At 37.1% G+C, this 20,192-nt stretch overlaps 1 protein-coding gene across 2 annotated transcripts in view; it reads right to left on the bottom strand.

The window, feature by feature from the left end:
* Nucleotides 1–12,538: 12,538 nt before the first annotated feature.
* ESF1 (ESF1 nucleolar pre-rRNA processing protein homolog) overlaps nt 12,539–20,192 on the bottom strand; it is a 37,825-nt gene continuing 30,171 nt past the window's right edge. For both annotated transcript variants that reach the window (XM_067292697.1, XM_013960124.1), the window contains exons 12-14: nt 15,315–15,382; nt 14,287–14,433; nt 12,539–13,593 (exon numbers count right to left, since the gene is read on the bottom strand). In XM_067292697.1, the coding sequence (XP_067148798.1) occupies nt 13,270–13,593; nt 14,287–14,433; nt 15,315–15,382 (539 nt within the window). In that variant the 3' untranslated portion in view covers nt 12,539–13,269. The remainder of the gene's footprint in view (nt 13,594–14,286; nt 14,434–15,314; nt 15,383–20,192) is intronic.

Below are 20,192 nucleotides of genomic sequence, written 5' to 3'. Positions count from 1 at the left end.
ACATGCTCATCCAATCTCTTCTGTATCTCCTTTCAGCCTGCTGAGAAGGGCCTCTTTCAATGAGCATCTGAGTTTCACATACTATACCTGTTCGAGGAATGTTAATTTCTTACTAATTTCTGCCAAGATAGACCGTCCATTTTGCTCCAAAGGAGACTTATTCACATCAACTTTCCCAATGCCATTATCTAATACTGCCTTTCCAGGAACATGGGTAGCCACATCAAAATCCCATTTCCTTTGTGCCTTCTCAGATGATTGTTACAGTAAATTTTGGGACCCACCAGCATATGTGCACACCACTTCATCTACCCCAGCCCACACAGTTCCCAAAGTACCTTCACACTTGCAGGTGCTGCTTTTCTACAACTGTGAAACCAGACCAGATGTCCATTATGGACTTACTTGCATTGTAGAGTACATTTATTTCTAGCTGAAGCCCCAACTTTTCATTTGCAAAGGTGAGCTTTTTCAAGTTTAAACTGTAAATTTTTTTATAAGATCAGAACACATTTGTTCTTTTTCCAGAGTTCAGTAAAAGAGGTTTCTTGAGTCCTTCACTCAAGCTCAAACATGAAAAGTGATAGGATATATTTAATATATGCGATTCTCCTGACCCCCCTAGATGAAACAGATTTCAACTCCTCCCCATCTTTTGCTAAAAATGACCGCAGCATCTGGCTGTTAAAATTGTTTCTGCCACAGTAGACAAGATCATTGGTTCTCTGCAAACCAGCTGTAAGAAAATCATTTGCTTCAGCCAAACTACATCTTGAAAGGAAATTTTTACAGATTAAGTTTCTATAGTACCTCCTCTGACAACCACTTCTTTCACAAGTTGTAACATGATTCAAACCTATTAAAAGCCTATGTAGTAATTTAATCACTTATACTCTTATCATTCCCATTTTAAAAAAGACATAATTTGGTCTCCCTAGCATATATAGTGAATACATTTTAGCCTGTGGCCATTATGTTGTACATAAATCATATAGTATATTAAACAATTATAAGAATTTGAGCACTACATTGTCAAGACCCAAACAAAAAAAATGGAAACTATCCTTTTTATCCCCAGACTTCATTCCATCTCCACTGTGTCCTAATCTTCCTAAGTAGGATCTTCTCCCAGACATCCAAGAGGCTCCTTCCTGCCTGTCTTATGATCATAGCAACCTCCTCTTGCAGCTTTTTTTCACCCAATAAATAAATATGTGCTCCATTAATTTGTTTTTTTTTTCACAAACCAGCCTTAAATTTTTTAATGATGCAGAAATGCCATGAACAAATAAAAATCTTTTTCAACACACATTTTTGGCAACATATATAGGGCTTATGGAGATTAGCTTCTGTCTTCCACATTACCAGGAGCTTCCTCTTATGTTGGATAAAACTGTAAGAAATCAGGTGAAGTTCACAACCCCTTAGAAGCTCTTTGGCCTCCTTTCACAGATTTTTAACATGTAATCCAAATCCCAGCTAAGTTGCTACATTGCCTATTTTTTTCTTAAAGTCCTTGTTATCCTTGATGGTGATGCTGAAGTGAACCAAGTAAATTTCACAAAATACTTTCTGCCTCCCAGATGGTTATACTTGAGCTAGGACAATCTGACTTTTCCTTCCAAAATATCAGTTAATTAGAAATGGTCTAAAACCAAATTGTTCCTTGAAGAGTGGAATTAAAGAGGCCGTTTCCAGTGGCTCCCTGCGCATATCCCTATGCACTTCAGCCCCAACTCCCCACATCACAGACAGCTGGGGCTGGGCAGGCTGTTGTGTGAAAGTGCCACAATGTGCTTGCCCTGTACTTACAGCCTTTCTTAGGCATACACCCATTGGCCACTATTAAAAATGGGCTTCTGGGCTAAACAGACCTTCGTTTTGATCTGACACAGTTATCCATATATCTTACATAATGTGCCACATAGCTTCTGCTTCCAGTTTTCTCTGCCTTCCTTGTCCATCAGCTAAGAAAGAGGCAGCACAATGTATGGCTGGGTCTGAGCTACACGTATTTTGACTGACTCTCCAGTTTGCTACCTGTCTGTCAAATCTTGAAGTTGGCCAACAGGTCCAAATTACTAGGGTGGGCTGACAGACTGATGGATGGACAGCACAAGCACATAGCTCTTGTTTCTTTAAAGGGGAAGCTGAAAACATTGTCTATGTTCAGTCCTACTCAGTTCTCCAGGAGACTCAATTTCACATCCCTTTGTCTGTTTTCACTGGGTTTATGACACTTACATTTAACTTGTCCCTTGTCTATGGTGACAGTTTCCAAATAGGCCAAATATTTCTTGTTTTTTCCTGTTTTCTGACCCTTGCTGATCTCCAGGCTTCCAACAAACTCCAACAAACAGGTGATCTCATTCTGTAAATCATTCCTCACCATACAGGTTTAAAGTTAGAGGCTTCTTTTATTCCTTTTATAAAGTTTCCAGCTCTGTTTTAAAGCCTGTTTCTGGTTTTATTTTGTGTTGATTATCTTAGATTTCTTCTTGTATTTTTTGTTTCAAACAGTGGAGCCTATTGGTCCAACTCCCTAATTTGTAAAAGAGTTTGTCTGCTGCTTTAATTTATTTTGAGTAAAAGTGGCTACCAAGGCCACAGGCTTCAGTGAGGCTTTGTCTAACTTGCCATATTGTAATGAAACCAATAATTAAGTAAAATCTGAGGTAATAACATAGTACTTCAGATGCATGTGCTTCAGCTTAATTACTTCTCAGAACTTGAAGTGATTGTTTTAATACTGATGCCCTCCATTTTCTGAAATAGAAATTCAGAGAGCTTTTTTTTTTGAGAGAGAGAGAGATAGTATATTGAGCAGTGACCCCATATGTTCAATGAGAAGAATTTAAATGTGCTTGCAGACAAGCAGAATCACAGACATTCATACTGGTACGAGGATATCCCTGCAAGAAGCACTTTAACACAACGTAGCAGGAAACTTTTCCTGTGAGGAGTATTTTGAAAAGTGTCCTTCAGATTTCTGAGCAGCTCTCAGTTAAGAGCCATGTGTAAGGATGTATGCATTTGCTATTACATAACATCATGCCAAGCAAAGTCATTTGCCTCAGCTCAAGGAAATAATCTGAAGACCAACCTCTCTGTGCTGCCTCAACTCCATTTCAGACCCAGTTCTATAAACTCTTGTCTGATGAGGTCAGGGTGGATGCCCTCTGCACATCATATCTTTCCTCCAATGAGGAAATTCCTTGCAGAAATTTGTTGGTAAATTTTGGAGTTTCTTTGAGCAAGTCAGGGCAACATAGACTTACTAGGCAACTATCTATGAGGTTCTCTCAATTCAGGCCCACATATCCAAAAACATACATTCAGGTGTCATACTGGTTTGTTATGATGATGTGGACAAAAGTCAGAGAAAAAGGAAAAAATGTTTGATATCTCTGATAGTTACAGCCCATCTTGGATTGATTGTTTTATTAGTAAGATCACATAACTTCATTAAGAAATCTGTAACAAATCAATTTAGCTATTCACTTGATGGCAGACTAGAATTTAGAGCTGAAGAAGTAAAGCTTCAGCCCACAGGTGCAATAAAGCAGAAGAGGAGGAGAGGATCATAGTTCAGATCACCTTTCTAACAGTTTTTTACCTTTTCTTGTTAGGCAACTGGAGAGCTTCTTTACATAAAGAGATCCTGATGTAACAAACTCACTTTATCCCCACACTACAGAAAGAAGCATTCCTGACAAAGAAAAGCTGAACCTTAGGTTCAGCAGGTTTCAGTGCTTTTGGACACCTGTCAAAGGACAGAGGAGCTGAGAAAAAGCAGCAGAAGAGGAGGAGGAGTGTAAGGGACGAGACCCAAATAACTGCACTGTGAGCCTGAACCACGCCCCGAAAGAAGGTTCCTGAAACGGGAGAAAATCCCAGAAAGTCATGGGGAGGGGCCTGGTGTCACTTCCCTGGACTGACTGGTGTCTCAACCAGTCCTGGAACTGGGGTGAGAGAAGGTTCTGGAAGTCCAGGAACTGGGGCAATAAATAGGGGCATGCACGAGCCCTAGGAGGCATTCTCCCCAGAACACCTTTGTTGGTGGGTCTGATGCTGGATCGAGGACTGGTGAGCTTTCCTCTTTCTCTGCTTTTAAAGTTGTTAAGTAATGCAAAGCATACTTTGGGTTTGATGCAACTGTGAGAGGGCCAGTGTTGGTAGGATATTTGTTCCATTAAGGCTGCAGTTTACACGTCTCATAAAGCCACATAGCTCGGATAGATATAATTGTGAGAAGACCAATGTTTGCAGGATATTTGTTCCATTAAAGTTGATGCTTTATGTAAGGATCTCGAGTGTTATCTCGCCTTAGTCCACACTGAAGGGGATTTGCGAATCTGAGTCATTCCCCCACCCTGACCTTTTCGGAGGTGGGACGTGACAAGGAGACATATCCCTCTTCTATGCCCTTCGACCTTCAGCAAAAGACAACCTCAAACAATCAAGGCAACTAACACTTCAACTAAGAGTTTTTCGGGGAAGCGGCCAGTGAAAATATAGGCAAAAATGTAAAAACATGATCTTTCGTCAACCATCCCAATTTAGGTTAAGATCTTTACAACTCAGTTCTACAGTCAACAGAAAAAGAAGCTGAATACACCAACAAATATGAACAGAAACTGTTATTTGAATGATTGCGTGCAAGAGGAGAATGGCGTCTGAAGGCAATTGTAAAGACTGGAACCAATCCATTCAGATACTGAATTATTAATCCCCCTGAAAGACTGGCTGATCTTTGCAGGTAGCATAAATAAGCCCGCAGTCTTTTCCAGGCATGCTTTTTGTTTCCTCTGCATATGAAGAGGCCCCTTCTTTGACATTCAGCCAATAGAATAATGTTTTTTCCAGATAACGAGCAACTTTACATGAGGAGAATACTCTAGTATCTTGGATCTGTCTAAATAGCATTCCCTGTACTCCTGGCTGCTCAACACCCACACATAGTTATTTCCAAGCATCTCAAGTTCTGTAGCATCTCAAAAAATTCTAACTCAGTATGATTGCACTCTTCTTTTGGCCAGCTTCCACAGTTGTAACTAGATTGGGGCCAAATCACAAGGCACAAGACTTTTGAGAAATGAAACTTCAAATATGCATTCATCAGATGTGGCCAAAACAACCAGAGTTTTGTCTTCATGCCTTAAAGATGGAAAATGAGTTATATGCATACTGGGTATGTACTGGCCATTGTAGCAGGATAGTCATCTTCTCATCAACTGTTATGGGAAGTCAATAAACCAGGACTCACAGAACAGTGGTTTTCAGAGTCATACATCATCTCTTTCCAGGCCCACGCAGAAACATGGTGCAGATTAAATTATGACAATTTAAAAGTACGTATTTTGGCAAAACAGACCAAGTTGGTGACTAAGTAAAACTTGGACTAGATTTTCTCCACAGGTTTTATCATCTTCTTATTTTTATGGCTTTTGACCTGCATGGTTGCTTTCTGCAACCATGATTTCGTCCAAAGCAAAGTAGTTTTATTGCATTCAAGGTGTGATACAGTTTCAGTCGGGCACTCTTTACAACATCCTCATCTTTAGATTCTGTGATACTGATCCAACTGCAACAAAGAGAAGGAGTTTAAGATATTTGTTTGCTATGAGGCTTAAGAATAATTGCCAAAATAATTTTCATATTGGGGAAGTTCTGATCTTCAGGATGTAAAATGAGAAAAAAAATTCCATTCTCATCCCTCAGTCTAGCTCATGAGCTCTGTCAGCAAACTCACTTTTCAGAGTGGTTGAGGTTGATACAAAAATCTGTGTGAGTTTATTTCAGAAAAGAATTTGCACTTTTAATCTATAGCTTTTTTTATGTATACATTTAAGTTCATTACTGTTACCTTTCTTCTGTATATTGTTCCTTTACCTTTTCAAGAATCTGGCTTACAGCAAAGGCAGTCATTTGTGTTTAAAGCATCTTTGCCTACAAAGGTGATTCAAATGTAAATTTTTGGCCTCTTGAGAAAACTAACTAACTTCAGTAGTACATTTATATTCCCTTTAAGTATTATTGATCTGCGTACACCTCTTTTATGTTAATACCAGAGTCTTGCAGCTAGTTCTGTGGACACCATCTTGGGCAATGGCTCCTTGACTCAATAAGCTCTGTGGAGGGCCATATGCAGCAGACTGCAGTTCACCACTCCTAACAGTTCATTAAAGTGGCCAGTCTGGTCTTCTGAATTGAGAGGGTGATGATTCACATGTGAGGCAGATGGGGTTCCACGAAGCATGAGGTTTCTTTTATTAAAGAAAGATATTAAAACTAAAAAACTGCTAACAAAACATTTATTTTGCAAAGTCAAGCACTTGGACACCAAAATATAATGAAGACTGCTTCTCTTCATGGAATTTTTCTTTCAGACCACATCTCAAAGAAAAGAATCCATTTTTATAACTGAAAACAAATTCCATAGCTGATGTCACAAGTTCCATACTTGGTTTTTCATTTTGACATGGTTTTGGTTCCTAGGCATTTGCATTTAGTTTCCTCATACAGAGCTCTAAAATTCACCAGATGAGAAACATTTTACTCTTTATCAACCCGCCAGTTTTTGAAGACATGTAAGCTTCTCCTTGACAAAAAGTACGCCTCGGGGGGGGGGGGGGAGCATAACTTGTGGTTGTTTGGGGGAATTACTGACCCTTTTTCCCATCCCTGGCTGTCAGGACATCCTTCAGAGCAATTCTTGGGGAGGAGCAGATGTAGAGTTCACCGCTGCACCTCTTTCCTGGTTCGTTCAGTGCTGGGGCTGCTCTGTCGTCACTTCTGCAGTAGTCTTTAAGGAAAAGGCTCAGCTGCTCATGCTGTGCTCCCATCCCTGCCCCAAAATGCTGTGTAAGCACAAGTCATCAGTTCTCAGGGCAGCTCAGGCACCCAGTCCCTCTTTGATGACCCTGGCATTAACCAAAGAGGAAAAGCAGATGGGGGGAAAGGAGGAGGGTAAGAAGCTTACATTTAGGGTTTTGCACTCTACAGCGGTGGATCCTACTGGCATGATTTTAACTGTAATCACCTGTAGAAGTCGCTACCCTTCTAAAACAGTCAGTTTGCTATTAATCCTTTTGGTAACCACTTCTGTTAAGACTTATATTTTCCATGGACATGCTGCCAACGCATTTGGGCAGCGGTTCAGCCACACACATTGCAGATTGCAATGGACAGTTTTTCTGCTGTAGTTAAGAGTTACAGTCTTTGACGATCTTCAACGCATGCTGTCAGAAGTCAATATAAATCATTATTGGCCTCAACTGTCTTTCCCGTCTTCCTTTTTTTCCTTTGCCCCAGAAATAAAAAAAATGAAATGTGTGAGTGTATTGGGCAGAATTTCAGTGTAAAGCCATGAAATTTGTGCAGTGCCAAGGAGTGCATGGGACACAGTCCAAAAGCATTTGCCTGTACAGGAGTAGCAACCAGCCTTTGGCTTGTATGTCTGTTCAAGAGTAGGACAAGAGTAAGATTTACCAGTGCACTCACTAGAGGCTAGAAGCAAAGTTGTTTAAAACTGGCATAGTCTCACATGGCTGAAAATGAGCTGGAACAGTGTTGAGTTTGGATTACTCATGTGCTAGTGGTGAGGAAGATATAAAGTAATAATGACCTTAAGTGACATTTAATCTAAGTTGGCCCACACAAAAATATTCCCATTTGTAACACTATGTCAAACACAGAAAAAGGACACTAGACAACAGACCTTTCTGTCACCTTTTCTTTTTACAGCAATGCAGCATCATCATCCTGCCTTTGTTGCTCTTCTTACCATCACAGCTACAAAACTGGCTTGAGGTATGTAACTCATGATTTAAGACAAGTGCAAAAGAGTCTACTTACTCCCATAGTTTTAAATACATATAACACAGGTTGCCAAAACTTTATTTTTAAGAAACTGTAGTATTTTGGTTGGGTGCTTTGTTCTTCAGCAACACTTGCTAAAAAAATGTGCCAGTGCGACTTAGTGTTGTTTTTGGACACTACCAAAATTGCCAACTGTTGCTATTAATTGGAAATACATTTAATTTTTAGAATGAAAGAATAATAGAAAACATACGTGGTTCTTCAGCTCTGGTTGTCTGATCTTTTCCTGTTATTAAATAAATCAAACCCTCTTGTGATTTCTACTTGTAATATTAGATCTTTAAATGTCTGGCTTACGCTCTAGCAAAACCTCTAATGGCTGCTAAGTTGGAGACAAACAACTTTATAGCAGACCTCCATAAGCTGCTAGAAAAATTAGTTGTGTCTCATTTTTAATGTGATGTTTTACCTAATTGCTACCAGTTTGCTGGTTATATGTCAATTATAAGAAAAATAAAGTCACAGGACTTCTAGATGCCATTTTTATATTTAAAAGGAAGAGAGTGTTAAAACCACCCTTTGTTTTGTTTATATCAACAAGGATAACCAGTTGCAAGGAATCTTTATTAGCCTGGTTCCTGATTTTGAAATATTTAGATTTGTAAATATATTTAAAAATGAGTAAAATTCCAGAGCCAGTAAACAGAAATGGGGCCATTGGTTGAATGTTTTGTTTCACTGAGGATCTCCACACAGCTTCAGGGGACTCTCTGCACAAGTGAGACTGCAATGTCAGAGCACAAGGTAAGAACAAGAACATCCTTGGTTGGCCTTTATAAATTTAGACAGTTATATATACAAACTCTTTTTGTATTGAATTTCTCAGTATTCAATGCACCATTAAGGTCCTGTTGACATCATCATCATCATCATAACTCTCATAACTCTGCTTTTCTGAATAGAGCTAATTTATTGAATTGTGGCCTTTGTAAAACTATCACTTAAGAGTAAAAATTTTGGCTTTAATGATTCATTTCAATTCAAAGCTAATAAAGCTTGCTTCAGCCTTATAAAATTGGTTATAAATTTGCTTTCAGTCTTGAATAATTTAGAAAGAATAGGAAAAATGCCAGCAAGTCTTATATGTTAAGAATCACATTTACATTGATATTTATCATTGTTTTACCAATTTTCTTTTATGACTATATTAGCACTTGGGATGAACATGTAAGGACAAAAATACTGTTTTTTGAATTAATGCAAGTTTTGGATAGCTTTTTAAAGCACCTTATGTGAAGCACAATTAGCAAATACTAACTATTTTCACAAGCACTGTACAGACTGTTAGGACTGCAGGCAAAATGGCCAGGCCCTGGCCTGATGTTAAGCTACCTGAACAGGACACAACATAAGAAACTGCTGGACACAACAGATTACAGTGAGAGAAGCTGACAAAAGTTACAGCAGAGACAAGAGGATTTCCCTTAATAAGGTATACAAATCATGTAAATGGTGCTGCCTGAGGGAACCTGCTGGGCAGCCCCATGCTTTATCACCATAGTCTAAATCAGAACAGTACCACCAAACTGGTTGTTGTGACCATACCACACGAGTCCAGCCTGCTTCTGCAGTCAGGATTAAGGGGAGCAGAGTGCTTTCCTGAGCCAGAGAAGACCCAGGCAATGGATTGAGCACCGTGGCTTCGCCTTGTCGGTAGCCATTCCAGGCCTGATGGCATCCACATCTACCCACTGCTTCCTCCATGTTCTCAATGATGCGGGGTTTTTTTTTCTAAATAACGTTTTAATAGAATCTAAATGAAGTAGCCTGCTCTAGGAAACAGTCTTTGGATAATATAACCAAAAGAGGAAATCAAAGTAAGTACAGGATTTACACCTGATGTCTTCATAAACAAAGCAAGAACTTCCCATCTAAGATGTATGCTGGAACGGATCCTCTGTTTCTCCCTAAATAATATGCCTCTTCAGGACTTAGCAACTTGAGGGGAAAAAAAAAGGCAACTGATGAAAATGTTATTTCCATACATTAAGCATTTACATGATACTTGTATGTACCTTACCACAAAAGCAAAATGATTTTTTTTAAACCAATAGCTATAATCACTGTCAAGTCTGTCCACATATTTTTATCTATTTTATCCTACTATGACTTCCAAATACAGGCTAGGCTTCCTAACTGAACACAGTTCAAAATATCTTCAGACACTTTATTCTGCCAAAGAAGATGGCCAATGCCTGTACACATGAGCAGAAGACACTATGTAATTTAGAGCATCTAATTTGAATCTGTACTTGTGAGTTTTTAATTTTATAACTTTTTTTTTTTCAAATTAGTCCTCCAGCAAAGTTACTGTATAGGACAGATACATTTCAAAAGTACAGTTCTCTTTAAGAGTTTTACAGCACTGGTCATTCAGCATATCTGGGCATTCCTGATGAGCGGAGACGCACTGACACCACACATCGTTTTCCAACAGTAAAGTTGTCCAGCACAGAGCTGAAAAGATAAGCGTGGATAGAGTAAATGGCTACTCAGTTACTGGCAGGGAGTCAAACAGCAGGCTATGCCTACTGTTAATAAACAGACAAGGAACACTCCTTTGCGAAAGCATGCACATCAAATGCATCAAAACTCACAGTTTTTCCTACAAGTATAAAAGCATACTTTTACAAAAAAAATACCTACAACAGTTAGTCCTACCCAAACTGTGTTTTTTGGAAGAAACAGTTATAACAATTATGAACTTATCCACTTCCTCATTGACAAGGATGATCAAATGTACAGAATCGCTTCTACACAGCCTTGAAAAGAAACACCTAAGGAGGAGAAAAGATAGAAATCAATAAAATCTTAAGCAACATGAGTAGCAAGCAACTGTTCACAAATTAATCAGCATAAGGCAGGTTCTAAACCAAAAATGTTCTTCACGCAATGCGTGGTTCATCTGTGGAATTCATTGTCAAAGGATACTGTGGATGCTAAAAGTTTACAGAGGTTCAAAAAGCAACAGATTTTTTTCTTCCGAGTTAGCCCTCAATGGACAATTAAATATGAAGATACCAATACTGGCACAGGAAACCTTAAGCAACAAGTTGCTGGAGGACAGAATGATATCCTGAGGAATACTATAAATGCACCATTTTTTTATCTTCCGTTAATGGCCACTGGGCCGATAACCAGACACTGGGCTAAATGAATCTTTTGTCTGATTTATGTTCCAGTTCAGTTTTGTTCTAGGCTGTCCAATTTTGCACACGCTTAATACATATACATAAATACATGCCCTTCAATCACCAGTACTTCTAGTGCATCCAATCTCTCAGTCTTACTAAATTCAAGCTACTATTCTTAGTGCATTTCATATCTGTACAATATATTAGCCATACAATGAATCATACTTAGAAAAGCCTGTACAAATAGCCAGTATGTAAAAATATTACATTTTCAGCTTAGTTTCACTTCATGCCTGGAAATCACATTATATTCTCTCATGTGCCAATCTTAAGCAACTGCATTAAAGAGAACTACTTATTTTTTCAAAATTTTATTGTAAAATTAATAATATTTTTGGAATTATGAGAGAAGTTTGTCACCTCTTTCACTGCCCATATCAGATGTACACATATATCACTCTTGTATGACTTACACTTCCTCACGTTGTATCTGCTGGCTCTTGTTTGATAGAGATGCAGGGACACTTCCCTTGGTGGAAAATTCTATCTCAAATTATCTTTCTTTCCTCTCTTTGTTTGTAAATTCGCATCTGACTGAATATCATTATGTTGTTCTCCACTGTACAACCATGTTCAGAAGTCACCCTCTGTTTCTAGAGGGGTACTTAACCCTCTCCTCCATCACAGTTGGTCAATTCCAAACTTCAAAATGGGTTTGACAGGTCCTGCCATATTGCTTGAACAGCTAAAAGTCACAGAAGCTGGATCACAGCTATCCACAAAATTCACTGTATTCTGTTCTCAACTTTTTCTATTAGCTATTTGAAAATGAATCTGAAGATACTTGAGCAGTTAATGAAAAGCCATTACATTTTTAATGCCCAAAGCCTGCAAGTATTCAAGCACATTATTGCAAAATATTCTTCCAAAAGTCACCTCCATTTGTATTGCTAGATTCTGTCTTATTGCATTTTGTCAGTTTTTGCCATTAGGAATACAGCCTCTCATTTGCTAAATCTGGCTCAATGATCTCCTTTACATATTAAGATATATTTACTTCATGTATACACTAGTTTTGATTGTCTGTAGGTCCTAATTTCTGCTTTAATAACGTTCTTTGTTTACATTAGTAAAATGCCTTAGGAAGTAACTGTGCTTTTTAACCATTACAAATTAACTTTCAGTGCCAGAATTCTAATTTTTTCTTTCTTTTCTGACAAAATACTGTCTTTCCATCAGAGCCGATACAACAAATACTTCAAAAAGGAAGAGAAGTTAGACAGACATTAATTCCCACACTTCAGGGAAGAAAGATAATTTTCTACCTGTCTGTATTTAATTTCCCTGCACTGTTGATAGTATTAGTGTCACTGATGAAGGTAACAGGGCCCAATGTCTACTGCTTCTAAGATTTTATTACCTAGATCTGCTTTTGACATCTTTTTAATACTTGCAATGCTGGCTGACTTTGTATAAATGGAACTATATTAATGGGAATGCAACATTAGTAGCAGAAAAAAAAATTAACACAGGCATAGTTTTATTTAGGTTCAGAAGAAAATAATACAGGTAAGTGCCCCAAATTACTTCAGGCCAATTTTAACCATTTATTTCCAGTATCTATTAATGAAACTCTTCTAAATTGCATCTTTTCCATTAACTAGTTCTACCGTGATCCAGAACTCTTCATTTATTTAAAGGAAAAATTAATGAAATGGGGTATATACAATCATTTAAAAAGATGCAAAAACTTGTACAAAAATTTCCTCAATTTTTTTTTCAGTTGTATTATTACCTTCTTTATCAGAGATATGTTTACAGACTCCAGCAGAATTAAAAATATTTTAAGACAGATTTTCTCTAACAATTAGTCCAAACTCTAAACCTCTGCAGTAGTATTTTTCTTATATTATAAATACAACCATAATTATGATGATTTTTTGTAGACATCTTCAGCACTTCCAGTATCTTTGAGTGACAGCATGATATAAAATAGACAACTCTGAAAATATCAATTTTATACTTATGAGTTCAAGGAGTAGTTTTTCAATAATAGTAAAAAAAGGTATTTGTTGGGGCACAAGGAAAGAGTTATCATGACTCTAGTTACTTCAAAACTCGCCACAAGAATTAAGTGACTTTTCAGGAAAATTTTGGTTTGTAGGAATCAGAGCATACTGTAACAATTTTAATAGATGTTGCCAGTTGGAAGAGCACAGACTAAAGTAAAGTCCAAGTAAAAATAAAAGTTCAGTTATTTGACTTTCTGCTTTTTGCTTGCCTGAAATTGTTCAGTTTTATTTTTGACAGATTTTATTAGCCTGGATAAGGCAGGATCTATGGATTTCTTTTCCTTTCTCTCCGTCTTTGCCATCTCCACCTCTCCCTTCTTTGCCATCTTGTTCTCCTGTCCTTTGCTTGCCTGCTTAAGATCTTGCTGCTTTTGTTCTCTTCGGCGAGCTTTCTCTTCCAAGATCTTCTCTACTGCTTTTGTCTTCTTGAAATTTGGATCCGAAGGATCCAAATTAAATAGCGGGGAAGTAAACATGGCTTGGAATCTTGTATCAGCAACATTTACCTGAAGGCAAAAAGAAAGATAACTTTATTTTAGGTAACCTTTACCCATGATAGTAAAGCTTTTAAATACAATACAACATGAAATAAAACAGCAAAATACCGTAATCAGGTAAAAATGACAAAGGTTGAGAGAAGGACAATGCTTAATTCTGACTTTTACTGAACTCTTGTGCTGAACTCTTGTGCTGATTTGGCCTGATGTGTTAAAAGAAAGAAAGAAAGAAAAAAAAAAAACAAACAGCACTGGCCAAAGTATCAGTTGTGCAAACTTCAAAAGCAGAGCTGCTTAAAGAGAGAGAAGTTCATGAAATTGTTCATCCTTACTGAAATAGCTCCAGTCACAAAAGTCTGATGAATCGCAGCAAGTAAACATTTGTACAAATCCTGTGTATGCCTCAATTGGCAAACCAAGAAAAGGTTTGTTATTGGAGAAAAACAGGCCAGTAGGGAAGCAGCAGTGGATCCCGATCAGAACAAAGGTACCAATGAGTATTTTGGGCAATGAGTTGCTTGAGGGCTTGCATAAATATTGTCTTGTCACTTTACAGAATTTGACTTTGCCCAGCCCCTTCAACCTTGTTATCAGAATATTTCTTTCCTCTGAAAACAGCCTGTAACTCCCTAAAATGACAGATCAAAGGTTCTTCTCCTTCAGCTAGACTAAGGGAGGAGAATGATATGGAACCCCCATTACCTGGAAGTCATCTTCTAATAATTCTTTCTTTTTCATTAAGAGTTTCTTTTTCTTCTTGCTCAAATTCTGTTGTTCGACAATCTTTTTATAATTAAAATGTTTTCTGCCATCATCCTCATCATCCATCATAAGTAGGGCCATTTCAGCCTGTTACAGTGGAAAAGAGTCCATGTAGACAATGAAATGAGTTTTTTCGTGAAAAAGATACTGCAACAGTGTCAATAAAGTCTGTATGATTACACATACATATAAATGAGTTGTCAAGGCAGTCTTATTTCAGGCATTTCCTAACTGCTCAACTGTTCATCCATAATAACATTCTTTTAACATTTTGAGGTATAATATTAAACACAATAGTTGATTTCCTCTTTTATTAAATATAAATAAATGCAAATATACACATTCAACTATACAACATATACTAATAATCTAGCCTGATAATTGTACACCCCAACTTAGAAATCATGAATGTATATAATTTCATAGCAATATTCACATTGCAAAATGAAAACTAAATTTAATATATTTATTTAATATGTTCTGGAAAAGAATGGAAAGCAAACATACAATAACTGGAACAATTCAATTTTCAAGATTAAAAGTCTACAGGACAAGTTTCTAATGTACAAATGTTTCATACTATGCTGATGTTAGAAGTAAATGTTCCTCACTGCCCCAACATGCAAACATACTGGTATAATTTTAAAGCTAGAGGGACTATCCGGTCATTATGGTTGCCATGCCCTTACATTTCACTGTTACCTAACTGTGAGCTGTGTTCAACTATAATATAACTCTTCCAGAAAGTTAACCTGTTTTAATCTTAAGACATCAAGGCACAGATAATCTACCAGTCGTCTTGGGTAATTTGTTCCAAAACCTCTCACTAGTAGAAGTGCACAATTTTATTCTACTGCTGTTTATAAACCATCCTATGAAATTCACTAGTTCCACTCACACGTACATAAGTATCTGCAGAATTCAGACAATTCAACATCTTTAATCTTTAACATTTTAAAACACTTTACCTTCTGGTTTTCAACTTCAGTTTCATCTTCTGGAGCACTTTCAACTGATTTTGCCTTCTTCCTTAAATCTGAGTGCAAAGATAGGATACACGTTTATTCAAGTTTACACATGAGAGCATAATTTAGCTATGAACAGGACCTCTAAGTGCATCTCATTTTCTTGTAGTCTGTATTCAAATGTCAGATGTAGAGGAAAAACTAAAAAATTAGGAAAAATCAGCTAGACTTAATAAAGAGTCATTGAATATTTGCTCACCATTAATTTAAGGAGGCGGCAGTGCTCAAATGGCAGAAAGTAGTCAAAAACAGTTAGAAAAAGAAAGGTTTTACTGTATTTTTCATAAAGCAGTAGACAGAAGTATCATAACAGTACAGGCAAGCATGACTCCAATTCCAAGGTACTTTAAAGAGAAATTGGTTTATACACTCATAAACATAACTAAAGTGTCCTCAGCCCTCAAATTATTCACTTGTTCTACTCTAAGTTTTAGTACAGAATGGGACAATGTAATAAATACTTTAGGAGAACAAAAAGCAAATCTGCAACTCTCTTCTCTGTCAAGAAGAGAAATCTGCCAGCTGAATGACAAAGTACATCAGTTAAAAAACTAAAGTCTGAAACTCTTTTTTAAATTAATATACAAGATTAAAAGACTATATTGTACTGTTAGCCAAGCAAGAACAGAATTAGGGGAATAAAATTATAATTGACTCTGTTTGGCATGAATATTCCTCTAATGAAGCTTTCTTACTTTCTTAGAAAATATTTAAGATAAAAAGTGCTGATTAAACAAATGTAATGAATAGTAACAGCCTAAAACAGAAGTCAGCATAACTTTTCATTAAAACAGCCCCATTCACAAATCCTTTGAAATCAAATTATTCTCTTTGGGAAGCCTGTAGACCTCGATCAAGAAGGAACAGGGAAAGCAGAAGGTTTCCTGACCTGAACCACACACTCTGACCTCTGAGCTTGGAATTACATTCCCAGGCAATTTATTATAGTCCACTGGGGGTATTCTTAAGGAACATATTTGGCTCCATTTTATTAAGCCAGATTTGTACTCAGACTAGAAATACAAATATGCCAAAAAAACGTCAAGTTATATCACTAAGTGTACTCTGGAACAGGACACATTTCTTGAAGAACATTTTTTCCTCCCTTGACTATTCTCTTGACTATTTCTAAATGGATTCCAAGCTTGAAATGGATTTCTAGAATAGAACAAAGAAACCACTGCCACCAAAAGACAAACCATCCAAATGCATAATGCCATCAGCTCAAGTACTAAATTGTTAATTTGGTGCTTTCAGAAAACGAGCAGGAAAATCAGGTTCAAAAATAATTGTTTACCTAATTTATGCAATGTTAATTTAATGTGTAGGAGGGAGAAACAAATTTATGTAAAACTTCAACAAATTTGAAGTTTTTTCTATCTTCCCAGAATTGGGTAAACCAGTGAAAAAGAAACAGGGCATGAGGATGCTAAGTGGAGACAATGATTCTAGAAGATGAATCAATAGACTCTTCTCCTTTCTTTCAAAGGACAGTCCTAAAGTTGTCTCCCCTCTTCTTTCCTTAAATGTAGAATCACAGAAGTAAAGACAGCTTATCTTTAAAAAGCCATCACGGGACTTGTGTTGCTTCAAACGCAGGTGAATCAGGAGCCAACACCAAACTAAGCTATTTTCTATGAAAAAATAAACTTTTTTACTCTGACTCCTTAAGCAGCTAACAGCTTGGGGCCTGAAATGACTCTTTACATTAAAACCTTTTTCCATCCTACTGACAACATTTTGTTTCAGAATTGACAAATGCATCATTTTCTCTTTAACATATTCCTAACACATTCCCTCTCCCCATACGTACATTCTGAAGATGCTTTTCCCCGCCCCTTCACACACCTGAATGTAAAACCTGTGATGAGAGTCCTCCTCAAACTGATTCCAAGCCCTTGGAATTTACCTAGTACCTAACCCCACTGCCATCTTTTAATCAGATGTGGTCTAGCCCTACTGCGGCAGATGCTTCTCTTCAATGCTATGCAGAACCAATAGCTGCCACCAACCAGTGAGAAAAGCTTCTAGTCTCCACTGCAAGCTCCCTAAAACTGCCGTTTAGCTCTTTCTTAGCTCAGGAATTTCATTTACCACATTCATTTTGCACATGAACAACTTCCCAGCACCAGCAGCAAAAGACTAATCATCATTTTGAGACTTCAGATTCAGGGACTGACCCAAGTCCAAACACTGTTCTCACAAGGCCCCTCCCTCATCTACCTTATCCAGAACCTTGAAAGTCAGCCTCAAAAGCCTTGCGAAGACACAAAGCAAATGGATCGGTTATGCAGCTAACCAAGATCTTTATAGGTTCTACAAGAATAACCAGATTCTGCTGTTAGCCTCTTTTGTCTCCATAAATAGTCATAGTGATACCTTCCAGCATTAAAAAGCTATCAGTTTTTACATCTACAGTAAATTAGAATTGGAATTAATTGGCATCTAAAGCATCTAAATGGCATTGCAGCCTATGGGATTTGTAATAACAGTAGTAGGACAGCAAAAAAAAAGTTCCAATTGGGAAAAAAAATTCTTTGTGAAGAATTGTATTTTCTTTGGACAATTATAAAGACATTTAGAAAAAAATCTTCAAAGCCATTCTAAAATATTAAGAAAAAGACATGCCTTATACTTGAAGCCTGCTGAATTTCAAGCAGTGTTTGTTATATTTATTTTCTAACTTGGTTTAAAACTCAGTTACAGCTCATCTATGCAGAATGTATTTACAGTTTAATCATAGATGCTAAAAACCATGCTACACAAAAGCATAAAATTACTGTTAATTACTTTGCCCAGAAATCATTGTTATCCAACCATGATAAAAACCAGAATATTTCTAGCATACAATGAAATTCCAATTTCTTTCCATTTCCTATGGCTCTCACAAGAAAAGCACATTCTCTCTTGCCTTGCTTATATTATTTTTTTCCATAAACTGCAGCTGACATGTAACCAATACTTTCATCTTCAGCTGCCAAAAAATTAGTCCTGAAAGAATAAGTCAGATATCTAAAATATATCTATCCATGGAAAGCTTAAGAATGTTTTTGGCTAACAAAAAGTCAATTCACATTTGATAGCTACAAGTTCTTTTCCCATTTGGTAGGAAATTCATGACTAACTCCTCTATCAACAAAAGTTCAGCACACTCTTTATTCTGTAGGGAGATAATAAGAGTAAATTACTTAAATTGTCCAAGGTAATCAGATTTCAAACTGACATTAAAATCTGTCTATTAATTCCATTACAAAACACAATATTGAAAGATGGGACGGTTGCACAGAGAACATTATCCTTGATTAGTGGTGTACATTCACCCATAAAACTGAATTTTTCTTTTCAGTGTCTCATGGATTTCAGTTTGACTTGCAAGGCTCCTTTGTACCTAAGCTTTTTACATCTTGTTAATAACAGGGTGTGTTACTGAAAATCTCTTTATTGGAAGTCTTTCTGAACTCTTCAAAAAACACAGCAATTATCAATAAGATACATTATTTAGCTGTAGGTTGCTTCAAATATGAATTAATATTAAACAAAGTATATTTAAGTCTTGTACTAGTAAATATTTATATATATAAAATTATATAAATTTTTATATATGTATAATTTTCCTCAAAAAAGAATTAACAGAAACTATGTTTAATAGATACAGCTGTTCTGAAGCTATCCACTGATTTCCAAAAGCAGGAGCCTGCTATCTTGTTAATAAGCAATTGCATTACTCAGCTATTAGTCTTGCAACAGTTTAAGTTAAAATATAGTCATTCTGTATTGCGCAGACCCAAGGAAACAGACACACTAAGACTGAAACTTGCCAAGCCAAATTACAGATTTACAGCTTTAAAAAAAAAAAAAATTATATACGTTAATGTAAAACAAGAGTGGCAAGCTATTCTTTCCTAACAATACTAAACTAGAATCAAGCTGCTTAAGTACAGCCTAAAGGCTCATATACATACAGCGGTTTACATTTTAGCCCATGGTACTACTGAAAAAACATTTAGGGATTATGCACATACAAAACTCTGTCCAAAGAAAGCACTGGTATGAATTTCACAAGTGCTAATTAGCACATGCTTGCACCCTCCATGGGCACTCTCTGGGCATAACAAGCACAAGGAATTTACCATGCCTCTCCTGAGAGGAGGCACTCCACATCATAAGAATCACTGCCTGCTTCATAAACAGTTTTCTGGAACAGAGACAAGCCTGGCAAATATATGCTTGAGTAGACTTCTCATAACTTCTGGTTTTTCTTTCATACCACTGTTGCTCAAATAGGCCGTTTGTCTAATACCATCTTACAATCCAGCTTCCCTCCAATTGCCTCATCTTGTCAAAAACTAACTTACACAGATCCATACATGGTACAGTGAACAAGTCAGTCTAGCCTGGGAGCAAATATACCCCCTCCAAAACCCTAACAGCACTACTGTGTCCTCACTGTTTCTGCTCTGGTCCACCTGAGTCTGCAAACATATCCTGTCACATATTGTTTCAGTATAATCGAAGATCATTTGACAGTCAGTTTAAGGGAGAAATTTCGATCTTTCAGGGAAATTGTTGAAGGCTTATGAAAAATTACGATCATTCAAGTTATTACTGCCTGTACCCTAGATACAAAGTTGGCAAAGCTACAGTCTAGTTCAAAGATCATCATAACTCCTTTTCCCCAACTGGATAAGCTAGCTGTGCTTAAAAACAACCCCAGCTATGAGACAGAGGTTGTTCTGGGTAAACTTGGTGAAGGCCAAAGTTGTGCTGTGTAATCATCATTAAAATGTCAACTGGCTTACAGCCAACCGCTGTACTCTCCCT

The sequence above is a fragment of the Apteryx mantelli genome, chromosome 3 (genome assembly GCF_036417845.1).
Source record: "Apteryx mantelli isolate bAptMan1 chromosome 3, bAptMan1.hap1, whole genome shotgun sequence".
Classification (NCBI taxonomy): Eukaryota; Metazoa; Chordata; class Aves; order Apterygiformes; family Apterygidae; genus Apteryx; species Apteryx mantelli.
Note: the sequence above shows the minus strand (reverse complement) of the source record. Positions and strands in the feature narration are given on the sequence as shown.